General features: G+C 32.0%; 1 protein-coding gene, 2 long non-coding RNA genes, 1 other non-coding gene and 1 pseudogene across 4 annotated transcripts; all 5 read left to right on the plus strand.

Moving 5' to 3' along the window:
• The first annotated feature begins 386 nt into the window (after positions 1 to 386).
• LOC112034417 (small nucleolar RNA U3) lies at positions 387 to 603 on the plus strand. The gene has a single exon (XR_002885359.2). It is a non-coding gene; the product is annotated as a small nucleolar RNA U3 (small nucleolar RNA).
• A 3,469-nt stretch (positions 604 to 4,072) lies between these two features.
• On the plus strand, positions 4,073 to 5,229 carry LOC136062978 (uncharacterized). Its single transcript, XR_010624698.1, has 3 exons — positions 4,073 to 4,503; positions 4,584 to 5,025; positions 5,108 to 5,229. It is a non-coding gene; the product is annotated as an uncharacterized LOC136062978 (long non-coding RNA).
• Positions 5,230 to 7,178: 1,949 nt separating this feature from the next.
• LOC136062977 (uncharacterized) lies at positions 7,179 to 8,775 on the plus strand. The gene is made up of 4 exons (XM_065762761.1): positions 7,179 to 7,668; positions 7,761 to 8,011; positions 8,118 to 8,328; positions 8,480 to 8,775. Exons 1-3 carry the CDS (start codon positions 7,530 to 7,532, stop codon positions 8,169 to 8,171), a joined length of 444 nt encoding a protein of 147 aa, XP_065618833.1. The 5' UTR covers positions 7,179 to 7,529; the 3' UTR covers positions 8,172 to 8,328; positions 8,480 to 8,775.
• Positions 8,776 to 10,336: 1,561 nt separating this feature from the next.
• LOC112034379 (uncharacterized) lies at positions 10,337 to 12,017 on the plus strand. The gene is made up of 3 exons (XR_010624697.1): positions 10,337 to 11,291; positions 11,372 to 11,813; positions 11,896 to 12,017. It is a non-coding gene; the product is annotated as an uncharacterized LOC112034379 (long non-coding RNA).
• Positions 12,018 to 15,381: 3,364 nt separating this feature from the next.
• On the plus strand, positions 15,382 to 17,464 carry LOC112034393 (endochitinase EP3-like; annotated as a pseudogene).
• Positions 17,465 to 18,175: the final 711 nt, after the last annotated feature.

Consider the following 18,175-nt stretch of genomic DNA (forward strand, 5'->3'; position numbering starts at 1 on the left):
GGCTCAGCTAGTAAGGCTTGGACACTTTGTCTAACCCATATCTAAGTTCGAGTCCCACTACTAATAGGAGTCATTTGGTGGACATCCACACAAGTTGGCCTATTAGTTTTAACTTTAACGCCCTGCTTGGGACTGGCGTAACTTAGCTAACTCCTATTTAAAAAAAAAAAGAAAAAAAAGATTTATGAGCTGTCCTAATTGGTCGAGAGAACTCGGGGGGCATTTTTGTCCTTGCCGAGATAGCAAAGAACGAAGTGGGAACGTGTAAAGGGAGAGCTTTGTTAATCAGCAAGTAGTATGGTTTGTAACCCAGACGAGCTTGTCCCATATCGACTAGATAGTTAGCAAGACTTCACTTTATAATAGTAGTTTCCGCTTGTTTGGTCACGACCTTACTTGAACAGGATCTGTTCTATAGGATCGTACCTCTGTATCCTTGATCACTAAGGAGACAGGACCTAAACCCGGTGGATGAATCATGGCTGTGCGATCAGAGCGTGATTAACGGTCTTTGATGCTTCCGATTGAGGCATCAATCTGTAGATGATCGTTCTCAACCTGGGCTTGCCCAGTTGGGATGGTCGCATGGTTGTCTGACGGGCCCTAACCTTTTTGATAAAAATTCCCAGCTAATATATATATATTTTTTTGTTAATGGTTTGTTCTTATTTTCCATGTCTACAAGGTATTTGATGAAATTCCCAACTGATATTTTTGTTCATATTCCATGTTCTGACGTTCACAAGGTGTTTGATAAAATTTTTAAGTGATTTTAGCAAAGAGGGTGATGCTATGGTTGTTGGCGTAATACATTATACATGTGACTTTTATTTGTTAGAGATGGGATAATGTCCTAACAAGTAACAACTAGGAACATTTGGTTCTGACCCAGCTGATATTTTTTTTTGTTAATGGTTTGTTCTTATTTTCCATGTCTACAAGGTATTTGATAAAATTCCCAACTGATATTTTTGTTCATATTCCATGTTGTGATGTTCACAAGGTGTTTGATAAAATTTTTAAGTGATTTTAGCAAAGAGGGTGATGCTATGTTGTTGGCGTAATTCATTATACATGTGACTTTTATTTGTTGGAGATGGGATAATGTCCTAACAAGTAACAACTAGGAACATTTGGTTCTGACCGTGCTATGTGGTTACATCTTCAATTTTTATATATGCAGTCTTTTAAAGAAAATATTTTGATGATATAAATGAGGTATGGGGAAAAATTCCCAACTGATATATATTTTTTGTTAATGGTTTTTTCTTATTTTCCATGTCTACAAGGTATTTGATAAAATTCCCAACTGATATTTTGTTCATATTCCATGTTCTGATGTTCACAAGGTCTTTGATAAAAATTTTTAAGTGATTTTAGCAAAGAGGGTGATGCTATGGTTGTTGGCGTAATACATTATGCTTGTGACTTTCATTTGTTAGAGATGGGATAATGTCCTAACAAGTAACAACTAGGAACATTTGGTTCTGACTATGCTATGTGGTTACATCTTCAATTTATACACATGCAGTCTTTTAAAGAAAATATTTTAATGATATAAATGAGGTATGGGGAAAAAAAAGGAAAAAAAAAAAATGAAGTACTTATGTTTTTTCGATCAGTATTATCATAGTTGAATTTTGGTTGCAATTATAGAGTTCTCATAACCATAATAACATGATCTAGCCAGCTAAACAACCACTTTGCTGATCATACCATCTCAGATCACACACTGACACACCCATTCCTGCCTTCTTAGCTCTAGCATAACCACAAATAATATGGGCAATAGTTTCTGTTTCTTTGCCACACTCCTCACATAAACCATCATGGAGATAAATGTTGTCTACGGAACAAGGGCACAACCACATTTGTTTCATATTATGGTGTTGGAAGGAGACATGTCACACATGCATATGGTGACTACGTCGTGTGCTTGATCACATTATGGGGTGTGGGAAGAGTTAAGCTTCAATTTTTTGCCTCCACATTAAAATATTACTGTTGAAATTTATTTTGAAAAATCTTGGACCAGACTACCTTACGGGTATTAATTGTATTTTACCTTTTTCTTCTCCCTGACGTAAGTGTTAAGAATCCTTTAAACACCTGACTATGTCCTTGACCTTGAGTGTGTAATATCTTTGTCTCACATATACCAAGTAATTACAATGAAGAATTTCTTAAAGGTGACCGCAAGATTAGGAGCAAAATAGAATCCAATACTATCATTGACAAGTCAAAATTATTCACAGACACGCATTTACATTATGTTTAAAAATATTCATTTCAAGATGAGAGTTTCATTTATTTCATGTTAGGGTTGGGGGGGGGGGGGGACTTCCTTTTCATCTTGCTGCTGGAATACTTGTGTTATGTAAGGTTTAAAAGGAAATAAATAATTTTTTCTTTTGATACAAAAAGGAAATAAAGAATTTGTACTAAAGTTTAGACATATTATTAATATAAAAAGATAAAAATAACAAATCCATAATTACTAACAATCAAAATAAGAGATTAATTCAAATACTTAGTTTAGTCTTTAGACATAAAATTTGATTCCTCAAAATAAATCAATCTAAAAGTATTGAAAGTATATAAATATACCTGCAAATAAAAGTTTGAGTGTGCTAAAAGGCATTTTTTTTTTTCAATTTTCAAAGTTTGAGTGTATTATTTTTTGGAGTGATCTCATCACTAGTGGTGGAGCTATGAATCCAATTTGGGAGGCAAGATAAAGATTAAATTAATTTGAAAAATATTCATACAAAATCTAATTTACATGTAAAATGTAATTCATTTTTTCATACCTAGTTTGATTTACTCAATTGCCTTCCATGTTTTTCATATTTTTAAATTGCTACATGATTTTTTCATTCCCAATAGTGCCCAATACCTTGATCCAATTTTCGATTGGAATTCCCTTTAGACTTATTATTATGCTCAAGTTTCTACATTATCATAATTATCTACAAGAATATATTTCACATAATTAAAATATTAAAATAAAATAACTAATTCATAATTACAAATAATGCAAGTAAGAGATAAATCTAAATACATAAAATTTATACATTTAATTTGATTCTTTAAAATAAATTGAGAGAATAAGTTAATCTATAAAGTTATGAGTATAGTAGTATACTTGCAAAATTATGTACACAACTCATTCTGACTCTCATTCCCATGATTGCTTTAGGGGAAAAAAACTGCAAAATTCAACTTGGATTTCTCTTTCTTTTTTTTTCTTTCTTTTTTTTTTTTTTAATTTTTTTTAAGTATTTAAAATTTAGGTTTATAACAAAAGTCTTATGTTTGAAATTTCAGGAAGTAAGATATAAGAAAAAAAAATAGTCACGCCTTTAGGGTTTTAATATGGTATAACTACATTTGATAGATTTTTTTTATTATTTATATTTATATTTTATTACTATTAATATTTGAATAAAATATGGGATCCAATATAATGAACTTAAAAAGAAGAAGAAAAAAGGACAACTAAGAAAATTGCCGTGACTTATATTGAGAATTGGTGAAAACCTATGGTACTTCATAAAGCTTAGGCCTAAGAATGATATGGGTGTCAGTGGGTTTCTTTTATTATTATTATTATTATTATTATTATTTTATTATTATTTGGGTGTGTTAGGTTTAGGCCTAAGAGTATTTTTGTATTTTTCTACTGGAGGCAAAAGTAAAACTTGAGTAAGCTTTCATCATATAGCTTTCAAGGATTTTTTTTTTCACACTCATACGTATATATCTGTGATTAGAAAACGCATAACGTTTATATTTTGTGATTGGCAAATGCATAAAATTCATGTTATCACTATTGATTCCTGGTCCAACCTCTCCAGGGAACGATATAGATGTGTACTTACAATCCTTAGTACAAGAACTCAAGGAATTATGGGATGTTGGAGTAGAAATGTTTGACGTGTCTTCCAATAGCTCATTTCAAATGCATGTAGCATTATTGTAGACCATAAATGATTTTCCAGCTAGCATATGGTGATATTTCAGGTTGGAGTACCAAAGGAGCTCCTGCATGTCCTGGAGAGATAAGCACCTGCTTGCTTTGAAATGACTACTAGTGAAAAAGATAGTTTTTTGCAAGTTTTGAAAGGTGTAAGTGTGCCGGATGGCTATGCTTCAAATGTATCTCGTTGTGCTAAACTTAAGAACGCAAGATTTCTGGGATGAAGAGCCATGATAGTCATATCTTGATACAACTTTTTCCAATAGCTATACATGGATCTTTGCCGGATGAAGTGAGCAAGCATTTGATTGAGTTATCTTGTTTCTTTAGGGAAATATGTTCCAAAGTATTGAGTTTGGAAGATCTTGAAAGTCTTCAAAAGAGAATTGCAGTGATGTTGTGTGAATTGGAAAGGATATTCCTCCCTCTTTCTTTACAGTTATGGGACATCTACTCATTCATTTGACTGATGAAGCCAAGATTGCTGGCCCAGTTCATTATCGTTGGATGTATCCTATAGAGCGGTAAGACATATATAATAAGCCCGTCCATTTGCTTTCATTCAAATTCAATGTTCTATTATTGATCTTCTTTATTCACATAGGTACTTGTCACGATTGAAGTCCTATGTTCGAAATAAGGCTTGTCTGGAAGGTTGTATTGCAGAAGGGTATTGGCAGAGGAGTGCTTAACATTTTGTTCACAATATTTCAAAAATGTCGAAACTGTCTTCACTCGGCCCATAAGGAATGTTGAAGAATCTACAGGTGCAGTGTTGAGCATCACCCTAGATACAAAATCATGGACCCAAGCACATCGTTCTGTGCTATTCAGTTATGATGAAATTACCCCATTTCGCATGTAAGTAATTAAGACATCATTTGGTACCGCTTAATGTCATAACATAACTCAAGTTTATGATACTATCACACATTTTCCTACACAGTGTGCACAGAGATCATTTAAAGGAACTTCACCCAAATGTAGCTAATGATGCTATTGAAAAGCAACACATGGAGAGATTTTGTCACTGGTTTAAGTACCATGTAAGTGTATGACATATAAAAGTAATTCTTGCTGTAACTTTCTTGAGATTATACTTTTAATGGAACACATCGTTTATATTAGGTGTTGTCAATGGATGTTGATGAGAGGGAGAAACTTCCTGAAAAATTTATATGGCTTGCTCGATATCCAGATAATGAAGTTAAACGGTTCAAACATTATGTTCTAAATGGATTGAAGTTTCGCACCAAGGGTGTGTTTGGATTGAACTTATTGTTGCTGAAACTGAAAACTGAAAACTGAAAACTGAAAACACTGTAGCAAAATAATTTTAAATGTGTAAATAGTACTATGGGACCCACTTTTAATATTTTTTATTATATGAACAGTGCATGAACAGTGCGTGAACAGTGCACGCACTGTTCATGCACAGCTTTTTTGTCTCCCAAAAGTAAAAAAATGCGGCAAAAAAAAAAAAAAAAAAAAAAAAGGGGAGGAAAACGCGTTTGCTGAAACGCAAACGCGGAATCCAAACCCCCCCAAAGATTCTGAGGCAAATAGGAAAACTCAGAACAGTGGAGTTAGTGTCGCCACTGAAGGTGGCGTTACTTATTATGGTGTCTTAATTGACATTATTGAGTTGAACTATTTTGAGAAGTTACGATATGTATTATTCAAATGTGAATGGGTTGATGTGGATAGTGGAAGAGGATATAAGACAGACAAGTTTGGTTTCCCTCTTGTCAACTTTACAAGATTGATACATAAGGATGATCGATTGATTGATGAGCCGTATGTCTTAACTTCTCAAGCTTCACAAGTTTTTTATGTGGGAGATCCAAGACATAAAGATTGGATGGTCGTTGTTAAAACAAAAGCTAGAGATGTTTTTGATGTTGGAACTGGTGCTTCATTTGATGATGATGTAGATAAATTTTGTGAGAATATTCTTTATAATATAACCATTGATAATGCACATGATGTAAATGATAACCTTGCATGGACTCGTAAAGATGTAGAAGGGACCATTTATGAAACACCGTTATTTGTTGAGCGTGAATTGGTTGAAGATGACAATATAGATGAGGAAGAGTTCATTGGTGACGTGTATAAGTCCAATGATGAGTCTACTGATGATGAGAATGAAGATGGTGAAGAGCTCAATGATGGGTCAAATAATGACTCGACTGATGATGAGAGTTAATATGTCATTCATCTTTCATGTGTATTTCTATTTGCTTTGCTTGTGAAGAGTTTTAAAGTTATCTTGTGTAATCTTATTTGCATGTTTATGAAACTAAGTGGTTATGAAGAAGTGGTTATGAAGTTGTTGTGTATTATAGGACAAGTTTATTTGTAATCCTTTTTAGATGGTTGTTGCTTGTTTCTTAAGAGGTTAAAGACTTAGTCCATTTGTGTATTTTTATTTGCATGTTTATTAAACTATGTGGTTTTAAATATATTGTGTACTATATTTAAGTGTATGTGTAATTCTACTTCCATGATTTTTGTTTAAATTTGTAGAGATTCAAGACTTAGTCCATTTGTGTGAATGAGGATATTGATAGTTTGATATGATTTGTTTAGTATATTTAAAGATTATGTGTAATCTTATTTGCATGTTTATGAAATTAAGTGGTTATGAAGTTGTTGTGTATTATAGGACAAGTTTATTTGTAATCATTTTTAGATGGTTGTTGCTTGTTTCTTAAGAGGTTAAAGACTTAGTCCATTTTTGTATTCTTATTTGCATGTTTATTAAACTATGTGGTTTTAAATATATTGTGCACTATATTTAAGTGTATGTGTAATTCTATTTCCATGGTTTTGTTTAAATTTGTAGAGATTCAAGACTTAGTCCATTTGTGTGAATGAGGATATTGATAGCTTGATATGATTTGTTTAGTATATTTAAGATTATGTGTAATCTTATTTGCATGTTTATGAAACTAAGTGGTTATGAAGTTGTTGTGTATTATAGGACAAGTTTATTTGTAATCTTTTTTAAATGGTTGTTACTTGTTTCTTAAGAGGTTAAAGACTTAGTCCATTTGTGTATTCTTATTTGCATGTTTATTAAACTATGTGGTTTTAAGTATATTGTGCACTATGTTTAAGTGTATGTGTAATTCTACTTCTATGATTTTTACTTAAATTTGTAAGATTTAAGACTTAGTTCATTTGTGTGAATGAGCATATTGATAGACTTGATATGATTTGTTTAGTATATTTAAGATTATGTGTAATCTTATTTGCATGTTATGAAACTATGCAGTTTTGAATATGTTGTGTACTATATTTAAGTGAATGTGTAATTCTACTTCCATGATTTTTACTTAAGTTTGTAGAGATATAAGACTTAGTCCATTTGTGTGAATGGGGATATAGATAGACTTGATATGATTTGTTTATTATATTTAAGATTATGTGTAATCTTATTTGCATGTTTATGAAACTAAATGATTTTGAATTTGTTGTGTAAATGAAGATATGAATAGAAATGGATATAAATCTTCTTTGCTTATTTTAGTTCTTGAATGTATAAATGAAAAAGAAAGGTTTAGTTATACGTGACGTTTCGGTAAGGTCGTCACAACAAGCCTCTAATGAAGATGTGAATCATGAGTCACAACAAGAAATTGGCCAATCATCCACAGTTAATCCATCAAATGCACCAAATCAAGGTATTTTATATATTTCTAAGATCATGTTTGTGATTATGGTTAATATTGTTTGACAAATATCCCATAGACAATGAGCTTTTATTGTTTTAAAGCAATTACAGTTGTGCCACTTCCACGTGCTACTCGCGGTCCTAACAAGTACTCATTCATTTGGAATCTCCCTGAAAATCACAAGATTGAATTGCCATTAACTAGTTTAAATCAGCCAATTAAGACGGCAGGGAGGAACTTCACAGGTTGGTTGGGTACAATTGCACGAAAACCCCATTTGTGCCCAATTAAGTATAAGAATTGGACAAAAATACCAGATGAATTGAAGGAAGAAATATGGGATCTTGTTCAGGTATTCAGGAAGTTATAGACTATATGTGTATTATTCTATCTTGTACTGAGTTTTACACAAATGTTTAGCTTGATATGGATTTTGCTAATTAAGCTATTGCATGTAGTCAAAATGGATTTTGCCTGAAGAGCCTGCTAAGGTTGAAGGCAATGAAGAATAGGACATTGTCCTTAATTGCGAAATCTTGGAAGAACCACAAGTCATTTTTGAAGAAGAAGTATTTCCTAGGAGGAGAAAATAGAGCACAAGTACCACCAGGTGTAATTTCTGAAGATTATGAAGACCTTGTTCAGTATTGGAATTTATCAAAAACGAAGGTATTATTCTATATTGATATGCTTTAATTGTTCTACATCATCATCATAACAAGAACATTCATATGGATATCTTTATTCTACATTGAATATCTACCATGAAAAATATATTCAAATAATACTTTGTTTAAATATGTAATTTTTTTGAACGTAGGAGCTTGCTTTGAAAAACAAGAACAGTCGTTCCAAGCAAACAAATGTACATACTGGTGGTTCAAAAAACTTTGCTTCATACGCAAAGAAATGGTAATGACTCAATAATTATCTTGTAAATGACATATTAGATTGTTCTTAAGTTTGTATGAAACTATTATTCCTAATTAAATAAATGAAATGACCATAATTTAGGTAACAACACTTGGGCATCCTGTAGAACGTGTAGATGTAAATGTAAAACTCCATCTTCATAAAGATGGTACTCTTGTTAACACCGTAGCAGAAGGCAACATTGTAAGTAATATCATGATTTGCTAAGTGTAATATTAAATCTATTAACATTGTTAATTTCTAATGTGTTATTGTGTTCAAATTTTGAATATTAGGAAAAAATCAACGAACTGTTGAGTGAGTTCTCAAATCGTGTGCAGTCATCCGACCTTACTGGTAGTATTGCATGGGCACCAGATGATGTATATGCTCAAGTGTTTGGTAATGAGCGCAATGGTCGTGTTCGAGGTGTGGGATTTGGCCCCCCCCCAAGTGTGCATCCTGCCAAGAGCACTCCTACAATTGCTCAAGTAAGAAGCCAAGAAAGGGATGCTAAAGTGACTCAGTTGGAGAATCAAGTGGCTTCTTTGACGGAGAAATTGAATCGTTATGAAAACTTGGAGGAGCGAATGACCCAATTGACGCAACTAGTGCAAAATCAGCAAAATCATTCTTCAGAAGCTAGTCGGGTATTAAACTTTAATGTTTTAAGAATGTATTTGGTTTTAAAATTTTTTAAGTATAGCAATTATTATTTTGTTACTCGAAATGATTTCTTTATGAACTTATTAGATATTTTAATTTGTATTCAGGGTGGTTTCGATTTAGATCATCCATCTTCAACTCCTTACAGATCACAGGCTTCTTCCCATCAAGAAACTAGCATATAGTGGTACATGCAGTATTTTAAGGACTCCATGGGCTATTACATAGTTATTTTGAACAACCACAATTATTTTGGAACTATTGTACTTTGTTTATAATATTGTCATAGTTTGGGTGGTTTTTTTTTTTTTTTGGTATAGGTAGACAAGTATTTTGTTACAACCACATTTATTTTGGAAGTATTGTACTTTGTTTAATACTGTCATAGTTTCGGTGGTTGTTTTTTTTTTGTAGATAGACAAGTATTTTGTTCAATTTAAAATGATACATGTATTGGTATTAAATATATATATATATATTAGACTATGGTTAAATTGTTATTGTGGAATATTGATGATCAATAGGTATATTTGATTATTACAAACTTGTGTTAGTTATTATTGAATTTTAAGCAGGTTTATACAGCATTAAAAAAAAAAAAAAAAAAGAGCAGGTTTTTGTGACGTTTTAAAGACGTTGCTAAAAAGTAAGAGGAAATCCTTTTTAGTGACGCCTTTAAAACGCCGCAAATAATCAATCCTATAGCGACGCTTTAAAAATGTTACTAAAAAACAAGAGAGCAAACGTTTGGCAACGTCTATAAAACGTTGCTATATGATTGATTATTTGCGGCGTTTTAAAGGTGTCACTAAAAACGTCTTCAAAACGTCGCTAAATGTATTTTCTTAGATTATTTACGAAAATGTTATATTATTTAGTAAACGTCACTAAAAGTTTTTAAACGCTACTAAAGAGTAACATATGCGACGTTTTGAAACGTCGCAATAGATCTATAGTGAATGCTCTATTGTGACGTTTTTGAACGTCGCCAAAAAAAAAAGGCCGCTATAGACCATTTGTGTCTATAGTGATTTTTTTTGGGTTTTTAGTGACGTTTTTAAAACGTCGCCCAAACCCAGATTTCTTGTAGTGNTACCAAAGGAGCTCCTGCATGTCCTTATTGTAACTACGATCCTCAATCTCGTTGGTTAAAACATGGAAGAAAATTCAGCTATATTGGACATAGGCGATTCTTGGATAGTGATCATGAATTTCGTAATAATGATAAGGAGTTTGATGGGCGTAAAGATTTCAGTCCAGCTCCTGATGTAGTGCCAGGAAGTGAAATCATTGCACAAATAGAAGCTGTGGTTGATGTTGTTTTTGGGAAGAAAAAAGTTAATTTGATGAATAAGAGAAAAAGAGGAGAGGAAGCCTTGTGTATATGGAAGAAGAGAAGTATATTTTTTAGCTTGCCCTATTGGGAGAACACATGTTGCGTCACAATCTTGATGTGATGCATATAGAAAAAAAATGTGGTTGAAAATGTAATTGGCACAGTGTTGAACATGGATGGAAAGACGAAGGATAACTTAAAGACATGCCTTGACTTAGAAAAAATGGGTATAAGAACTGAACTTTATCTTGAGGAGCTTGGTAGTGATAAGACATATAAGCCACCTGCTTGCTTTGAAATGACTACTAGTGAAAAAGATAGTTTTTTGCAAGTTTTGAAAGGTGTAAGTGTGCCGGATGGCTATGCTTCAAATGTATCTCGTTGTGCTAAACTTAAGAACGCAAGATTTCTGGGATGAAGAGCCATGATAGTCATATCTTGATACAACTTTTTCCAATAGCTATACATGGATCTTTGCCGGATGAAGTGAGCAAGCATTTGATTGAGTTATCTTGTTTCTTTAGGGAAATATGTTCCAAAGTATTGAGTTTGGAAGATCTTGAAAGTCTTCAAAAGAGAATTGCAGTGATGTTGTGTGAATTGGAAAGGATATTCCTCCCTCTTTCTTTACAGTTATGGGACATCTACTCATTCATTTGACTGATGAAGCCAAGATTGCTGGCCCAGTTCATTATCGTTGGATGTATCCTATAGAGCGGTAAGACATATATAATAAGCCCGTCCATTTGCTTTCATTCAAATTCAATGTTCTATTATTGATCTTCTTTATTCACATAGGTACTTGTCACGATTGAAGTCCTATGTTCGAAATAAGGCTTGTCTGGAAGGTTGTATTGCAGAAGGGTATTGGCAGAGGAGTGCTTAACATTTTGTTCACAATATTTCAAAAATGTCGAAACTGTCTTCACTCGGCCCATAAGGAATGTTGAAGAATCTACAGGTGCAGTGTTGAGCATCACCCTAGATACAAAATCATGGACCCAAGCACATCGTTCTGTGCTATTCAGTTATGATGAAATTACCCCATTTCGCATGTAAGTAATTAAGACATCATTTGGTACCGCTTAATGTCATAACATAACTCAAGTTTATGATACTATCACACATTTTCCTACACAGTGTGCACAGAGATCATTTAAAGGAACTTCACCCAAATGTAGCTAATGATGCTATTGAAAAGCAACACATGGAGAGATTTTGTCACTGGTTTAAGTACCATGTAAGTGTATGACATATAAAAGTAATTCTTGCTGTAACTTTCTTGAGATTATACTTTTAATGGAACACATCGTTTATATTAGGTGTTGTCAATGGATGTTGATGAGAGGGAGAAACTTCCTGAAAAATTTATATGGCTTGCTCGATATCCAGATAATGAAGTTAAACGGTTCAAACATTATGTTCTAAATGGATTGAAGTTTCGCACCAAGGGTGTGTTTGGATTGAACTTATTGTTGCTGAAACTGAAAACTGAAAACTGAAAACTGAAAACACTGTAGCAAAATAATTTTAAATGTGTAAATAGTACTATGGGACCCACTTTTAATATTTTTTATTATATGAACAGTGCATGAACAGTGCGTGAACAGTGCACGCACTGTTCATGCACAGCTTTTTTGTCTCCCAAAAGTAAAAAAATGCGGCAAAAAAAAAAAAAAAAAAAAAAAAGGGGAGGAAAACGCGTTTGCTGAAACGCAAACGCGGAATCCAAACCCCCCCAAAAATTCTGAGGCAAATAGGAAAACTCAGAACAGTGGAGTTAGTGTCGCCACTGAAGGTGGCGTTACTTATTATGGTGTCTTAATTGACATTATTGAGTTGAACTATTTTGAGAAGTTACGATATGTATTATTCAAATGTGAATGGGTTGATGTGGATAGTGGAAGAGGATATAAGACAGACAAGTTTGGTTTCCCTCTTGTCAACTTTACAAGATTGATACATAAGGATGATCGATTGATTGATGAGCCGTATGTCTTAACTTCTCAAGCTTCACAAGTTTTTTATGTGGGAGATCCAAGACATAAAGATTGGATGGTCGTTGTTAAAACAAAAGCTAGAGATGTTTTTGATGTTGGAACTGGTGCTTCATTTGATGATGATGTAGATAAATTTTGTGAGAATATTCTTTATAATATATGGTAGCACATCAAATGAGTATAAAAAAAAAAAAAAAAAAAAAAAAATTTCAAAACAATGTCTTGAGTCCCTATATAACTTGCTATTGGAGGAGAGCTTAGTGGCAAGGAAGTGGTGGTAGTGGAGGTGGTAGTGCATGTGAGTGGGGAGGAGGTGAAGTACTAGTGGCTGCATAAAATAATGGAGCTGGTGTAAGACAAAGTAATTATTACTATCTCTTTGAGTTATTTTCTGTTGAAGAAAGAAGGTCCTCCAATTATTGATGTTTAAAAACACTCCAAACGATGTACAATATTATATGCAAAATATTTTTCATAACAAATTTCATAATTGTTGAGTTTTCAAATTATTCTTTCATTGAGACTTACTATATTAACATTATTTTATTTTATATTATTTATAACTCGTTATCTTAACAGTTGTGAAAAATTTTGTGATAAAATTATTACCCTAGAAATATGTCAAATATAATATAAAATATACCTACCTTAAAAAAAAAGAAGCACCACACGCATCTATGAAATTTGGCCTGAAATTAGGCCAAAATGCACATGTTATGCTATTGAAGAGCAGAATCCACTTCTATCATTGGCCAGCCAAAATCCACCACGTGGAATTACGTGCTGTTTAAAATTTTTTAACCATAAGTATACTTCTGGCATTTAAAGCTTGTGTTTATTTTCATTTTAGTTCTTTACATTTCAATTTTTTCCCATGTTTGATTTGTATTCATATTGGCCTGTTATACTTCAAAATTTCCAATTTGGCTTATTATGTTCTATTCAATTTTCTCTTTGGCTTTTTATGTTTCAAAATTTTCATTTTCATTTTCACTTTCAATTTTAGCCCTTAATGAAACTAAAAATTTTGAAACTTAAAGAGTCAAACATAAAATTGAATCAAATATGAAGGGATAAACTAAAAATTTCAAAACATTAGGGCGAATATGTAAATGAATCAGACTTTGTGGCCAAGTTGAAAAGTTTGAACAAAAATGGCTAAAATGAAAACAACCCTAACTTTTATGGGTAAAAAAATGTACCTTATCAAAAGAAAAATATTTCAAGATAAGGTTTTTATTTTTTATTTTTTATTTTTAAATTTATTTTAAAATTACAATTTATCCCTTATAGTTTGGTGCTATCACAATTTAATCATTGAAGTTTTAATGTGGATGTGACCCTCTAAGCTTTTCAACTTGGCCACAAAAGTGTACTTTATTAAAAAAAAAATTATTTCAAGATAAGTTTTTATTTTTATTTTTTTTTATTTATTTGAAAATTACAATCTATCCCTTACAGTTTGGTGCTATCACAATTTAATCATTGAAGTTTTTAATGTGGATTTGACCCTTTAAACTTTTGATTAGGATGAAATTGTTAGTGTCCCATCCAAACTAACAGTTTTAATGCTTGTGGGAAAACAATTTACCCCATTGTGGTTTGATTCAATCAAAATTTGGTCCTGCAAGTCTTCCTAATTGGTATATTTTGACTCCCTTAGTTTTGTCATATACATAGCATGAATTTTAACTACATTTAAAGCATATGCTTCCATAATATTAATATAAACCTCTTTAGTAAAACTTTTTTTTTTTTTCCTTTCAAAAACCCTTTTTATTATTATTATTTTGTATTTAGATAGTTAGGGCGATACAAGAGTGCGTGCATGATTTTTTATTTATTTATTTTTCAATTTGAAGAAAATATACTATGATTTTTCTATATATAAAATTGAGACATGTTTTAATTTGTCATGCATAAACGAATTTGTTTTAGTAAAAAATTTAATAATAATAATAATAATATTATTATGTATTTCTCATATAAAAGTGACATTTGTAATTTGTTTGATCTAAATTTAATTTATTTGTATAAATTTTATGTTTTCTATAAATATTAGTATATTATAATATGCAATCCTTAATTTAGTTAAAAAGCACTTGATTTAAAATATTTAAAGAATTCTAATTATGATTACTATAATTTAAAAGAGATTTTTTTTTTAGAATACTAAGTATTTTTAACACACACATGAGGAGAGAAGAGAAGATCTTAAAGAAACTGACTGTGGTGTATATTCAAAAGGGCCTAACTCTTGGATATATAGCACAGGTTCAAAACCTCTTTAAGAATATTAAGTATTTTTAACAAACACAAAGGAAGAGGAAAGAAGGTCTTCAAGAAAAAAGAAATATATTTTTTGAACTATATACAACGGACATGATGAAAATTTCTTATATACATGAAAATAATATAATTAGAAATTAATGTCAAAGTCGTACTTTAAGTGTGTTTGATTCTCAAAAAAAAAAAAGAAGTGTGTTTGTGTGTGTGTATATATATATATATATATGAATTGAAAATTAATAGTATATTTAGCTTGTCTTTTCTTTAAAAAAATTTATGATTCCGCATTAAGCAGAAGCCTAATGATTTTCTTTTAATATAAAATTGAAAGGGTCAATTATAACAATTAAAAATTTATAGTATAAAGTGTAATTGGGTCATTAACTTCAAATGGCAAATGCAATTCAAACAAATTTATTGTATACAGGTAGTAGTCTCACTTTTTGCACTATAGATACCATACTCTCAATCTTACTTTCGCATCAAATACTTTCTCCTTTCATAATTCCCTCTCCCTCAATGGCAACCTGTTATATGAGAAAAGTTCTGATAACCCTTTTTCTAGCTGGAGTCCTTATTGGAGCTTTGTCCCGAAATATAATGGCTCAAGAGTGTGGCTGTGACTCTGGCCTGTGTTGTAGCCATTATGCCTATTGTGGCACCAGTGACGCTTACTGTGGGGCTGGATGCCAAGAGGGCCCTTGTTATACTACTAATGGTGTTTCGGTACCTGATATTGTGACTGACGAATTCTTTAATATATAGGATTCTTGACCAAGCAGACTCAAATTGTGCAGGAAAATACTTCTACTCGCGAGATGCCTTTCTTGAAGCTCTTAACTCGTATTCTGAGTTTGGTGGAGACAATTCAGTCGATGATTCCAAGCGTGAAATTGCAGCATTCTTTGCTAATGTCGCACATGAGACTAGACGTATGATTTCTCTCTCACATAAATAGATAACTAATAATTATACAATACTTTGAGATTACAATAATAACGTATTTCCTGATTCAATTATCTCACATAGAAGTTGATATCACTCCATTAAATTTATGATGGACCCATTCTTTATGTGAAGGGAAGAAATACACCATTATTAGTTATGCTTTCAAAGTATTATATAATTTTCTCATATTATATTTGTGCCATGTGCATATACACATACATACCAAATATCCGTAATCTATACAAATTAATGCTAATTATATTGAACCAGACCAATGTTTATTTAATTTGTTTACAAGTTATAATTTCTACTCTCTAGTACGAATTTTCATATAATATGTTTAATAAATATTTTTTTAAAGAGTCTTCTAACTCAACTGACATCTCTTAATATTTTTAGCAGATTATTGCAAATTAAAATTTACAGTAGTTCAACTATTTGACCAAATTGTTCGACCCTAAAAAAATTGTGTCAAATCAAATGACATGGTGATTTTCAACGATATCAAGAAACTGATCAAAATGGCTTTTTTGAAAAACCATTTAGTTAATATTCTATTTAGTTACAAGTTCCAAGAGTGATGAAAATCACAGAAATCACTTCGACTCACCATCCATCCTTCCACCTTTTTGTCCTATCCCATTTATTTTCCACTCCAAATATAATATTTCCCATCCCCTCGATCCCTTTGCCCTTTTGCCCATTCAAATAGGTGAAAAAAAGAGCCCCATAATTTGAGCTTGCCATTGACAATCCACTTCTGTCAATCTATCAAGAAAATTTACCACATGGAATTGATGATCATATCCCTAGTCATACCCACGAAGATTCACCGCTGATCGAATCCCATTGCTTCATGCAAGTGTTGTTTAAAACTACGTTAGTTTTCTAGATCGGGTTGATATGGTCGAAAAACATCCCAACACCGACCTGATCGACCATTGAACACCCCTATTAAAATTCTCTCCTAACTGAATGAAGAGGCTCACTTATGAGCTTGTATTTTAATTACTAATCATTACTATATAGCCTTAATCCTCTGATACCATGTTAAATAGTTGCTTCTCAAAAGCTCAAATTAATAAAAATGATGAATTTAATTAATTGATAAACCATTGTTTTAATAAATACTAAAATTTCCCTCAAAGATTACAAATGTAACAATTCGATATTCAAATAGAAATAACGAGATATATATATGTTTATTCCTTTGTCAAAGAGTGATTGTTTATGTTTTTTGTGCAGAACTTTGCTATATAGAGGAGATCAATAGTGCCTCACAAGACTACTGTGATTGGAGCAACACAGTATCCTTGCAACCCTAATGAAAAATACTACGGCCAGTGACCACTTCAGCTAAGTTGGAATTATAATATTTATAGGGCAGCAGGTAATGACATCGGATTCGATGGAATAAACCAAGCTGATACAGTGGCCACAGATCCAGTTATTTCATTCAAGACTGCATTGTGGTTTTGGATGAACAATGTTCACTCAGTCTTAGGCCAAGGGTTTGGGGCAACGATTAATGCCATCAATGGTGACATTGAATGTCGTGGTGAAAATTTTTGACTCTGTCCAACACCGAGTTGATTATTACACCGCATATTGTAACCAACTTGGTGTTGATCCGGGTGATAATCTCACATGCTAGAACAGCATATTGGTTCACTAGCACCATGTTGTTAACCGGTATTAGACTATTAGATCCTCCTACTTATTTGTGTATACAATAAAAAATTAAAAATCTACTACCTTTGTGAGTTTGGGGGGTGGGGAGACTTCCTTTCATCTTGTGTCTGTAATAGTACTTGTATTATATATAGCCTAAAATGAAATAAAGTGTAATGTGTGTATATATACAATATCGTTTTATTGCATACATTTTACTAGTTTTAGGTAACCTATTTTGGTTCATTGAATTTACTAAAACTTGTTCAAAAGGCTAGATTAGGAGTCTTTGTTTCTAAGGTTAGTTTTCTATGAACTTCTTTCATATAAACTCAATCAAAGAGTTTTTATTTTTTAATTTTTTTAAAATTTTTTTCATTTTCTTGAACATGTACTCTATCAAAGAATAAGTTACTCTTCATAAAAGTTAGTTACTGGCATTAATGTGATATGACTTTAACAAAATAATTACCCACATATGACATAACCATTCATAATTAGAATTAAATCCAAATATAGGCCGAATAAACCCGCATATAAAAGCCCATTATATTGTCCCAGCTCATGTGCTAGCTGTAGAATTTGCGGTCAATCTAACATTACTAAATTTTCTTGAAGCAAGATTCTTGAAGCAACATTACTAAATTTATATGAATGTTTTTGCTTGGGACATAATCTTACCCTTTTTTTTTTT

Source organism: Quercus suber, unplaced genomic scaffold, assembly GCF_002906115.3.
Source record: "Quercus suber isolate HL8 unplaced genomic scaffold, Cork oak 2.0 scaffold_472, whole genome shotgun sequence".
In the NCBI taxonomy this organism is placed as follows: domain Eukaryota; kingdom Viridiplantae; phylum Streptophyta; class Magnoliopsida; order Fagales; family Fagaceae; genus Quercus; species Quercus suber.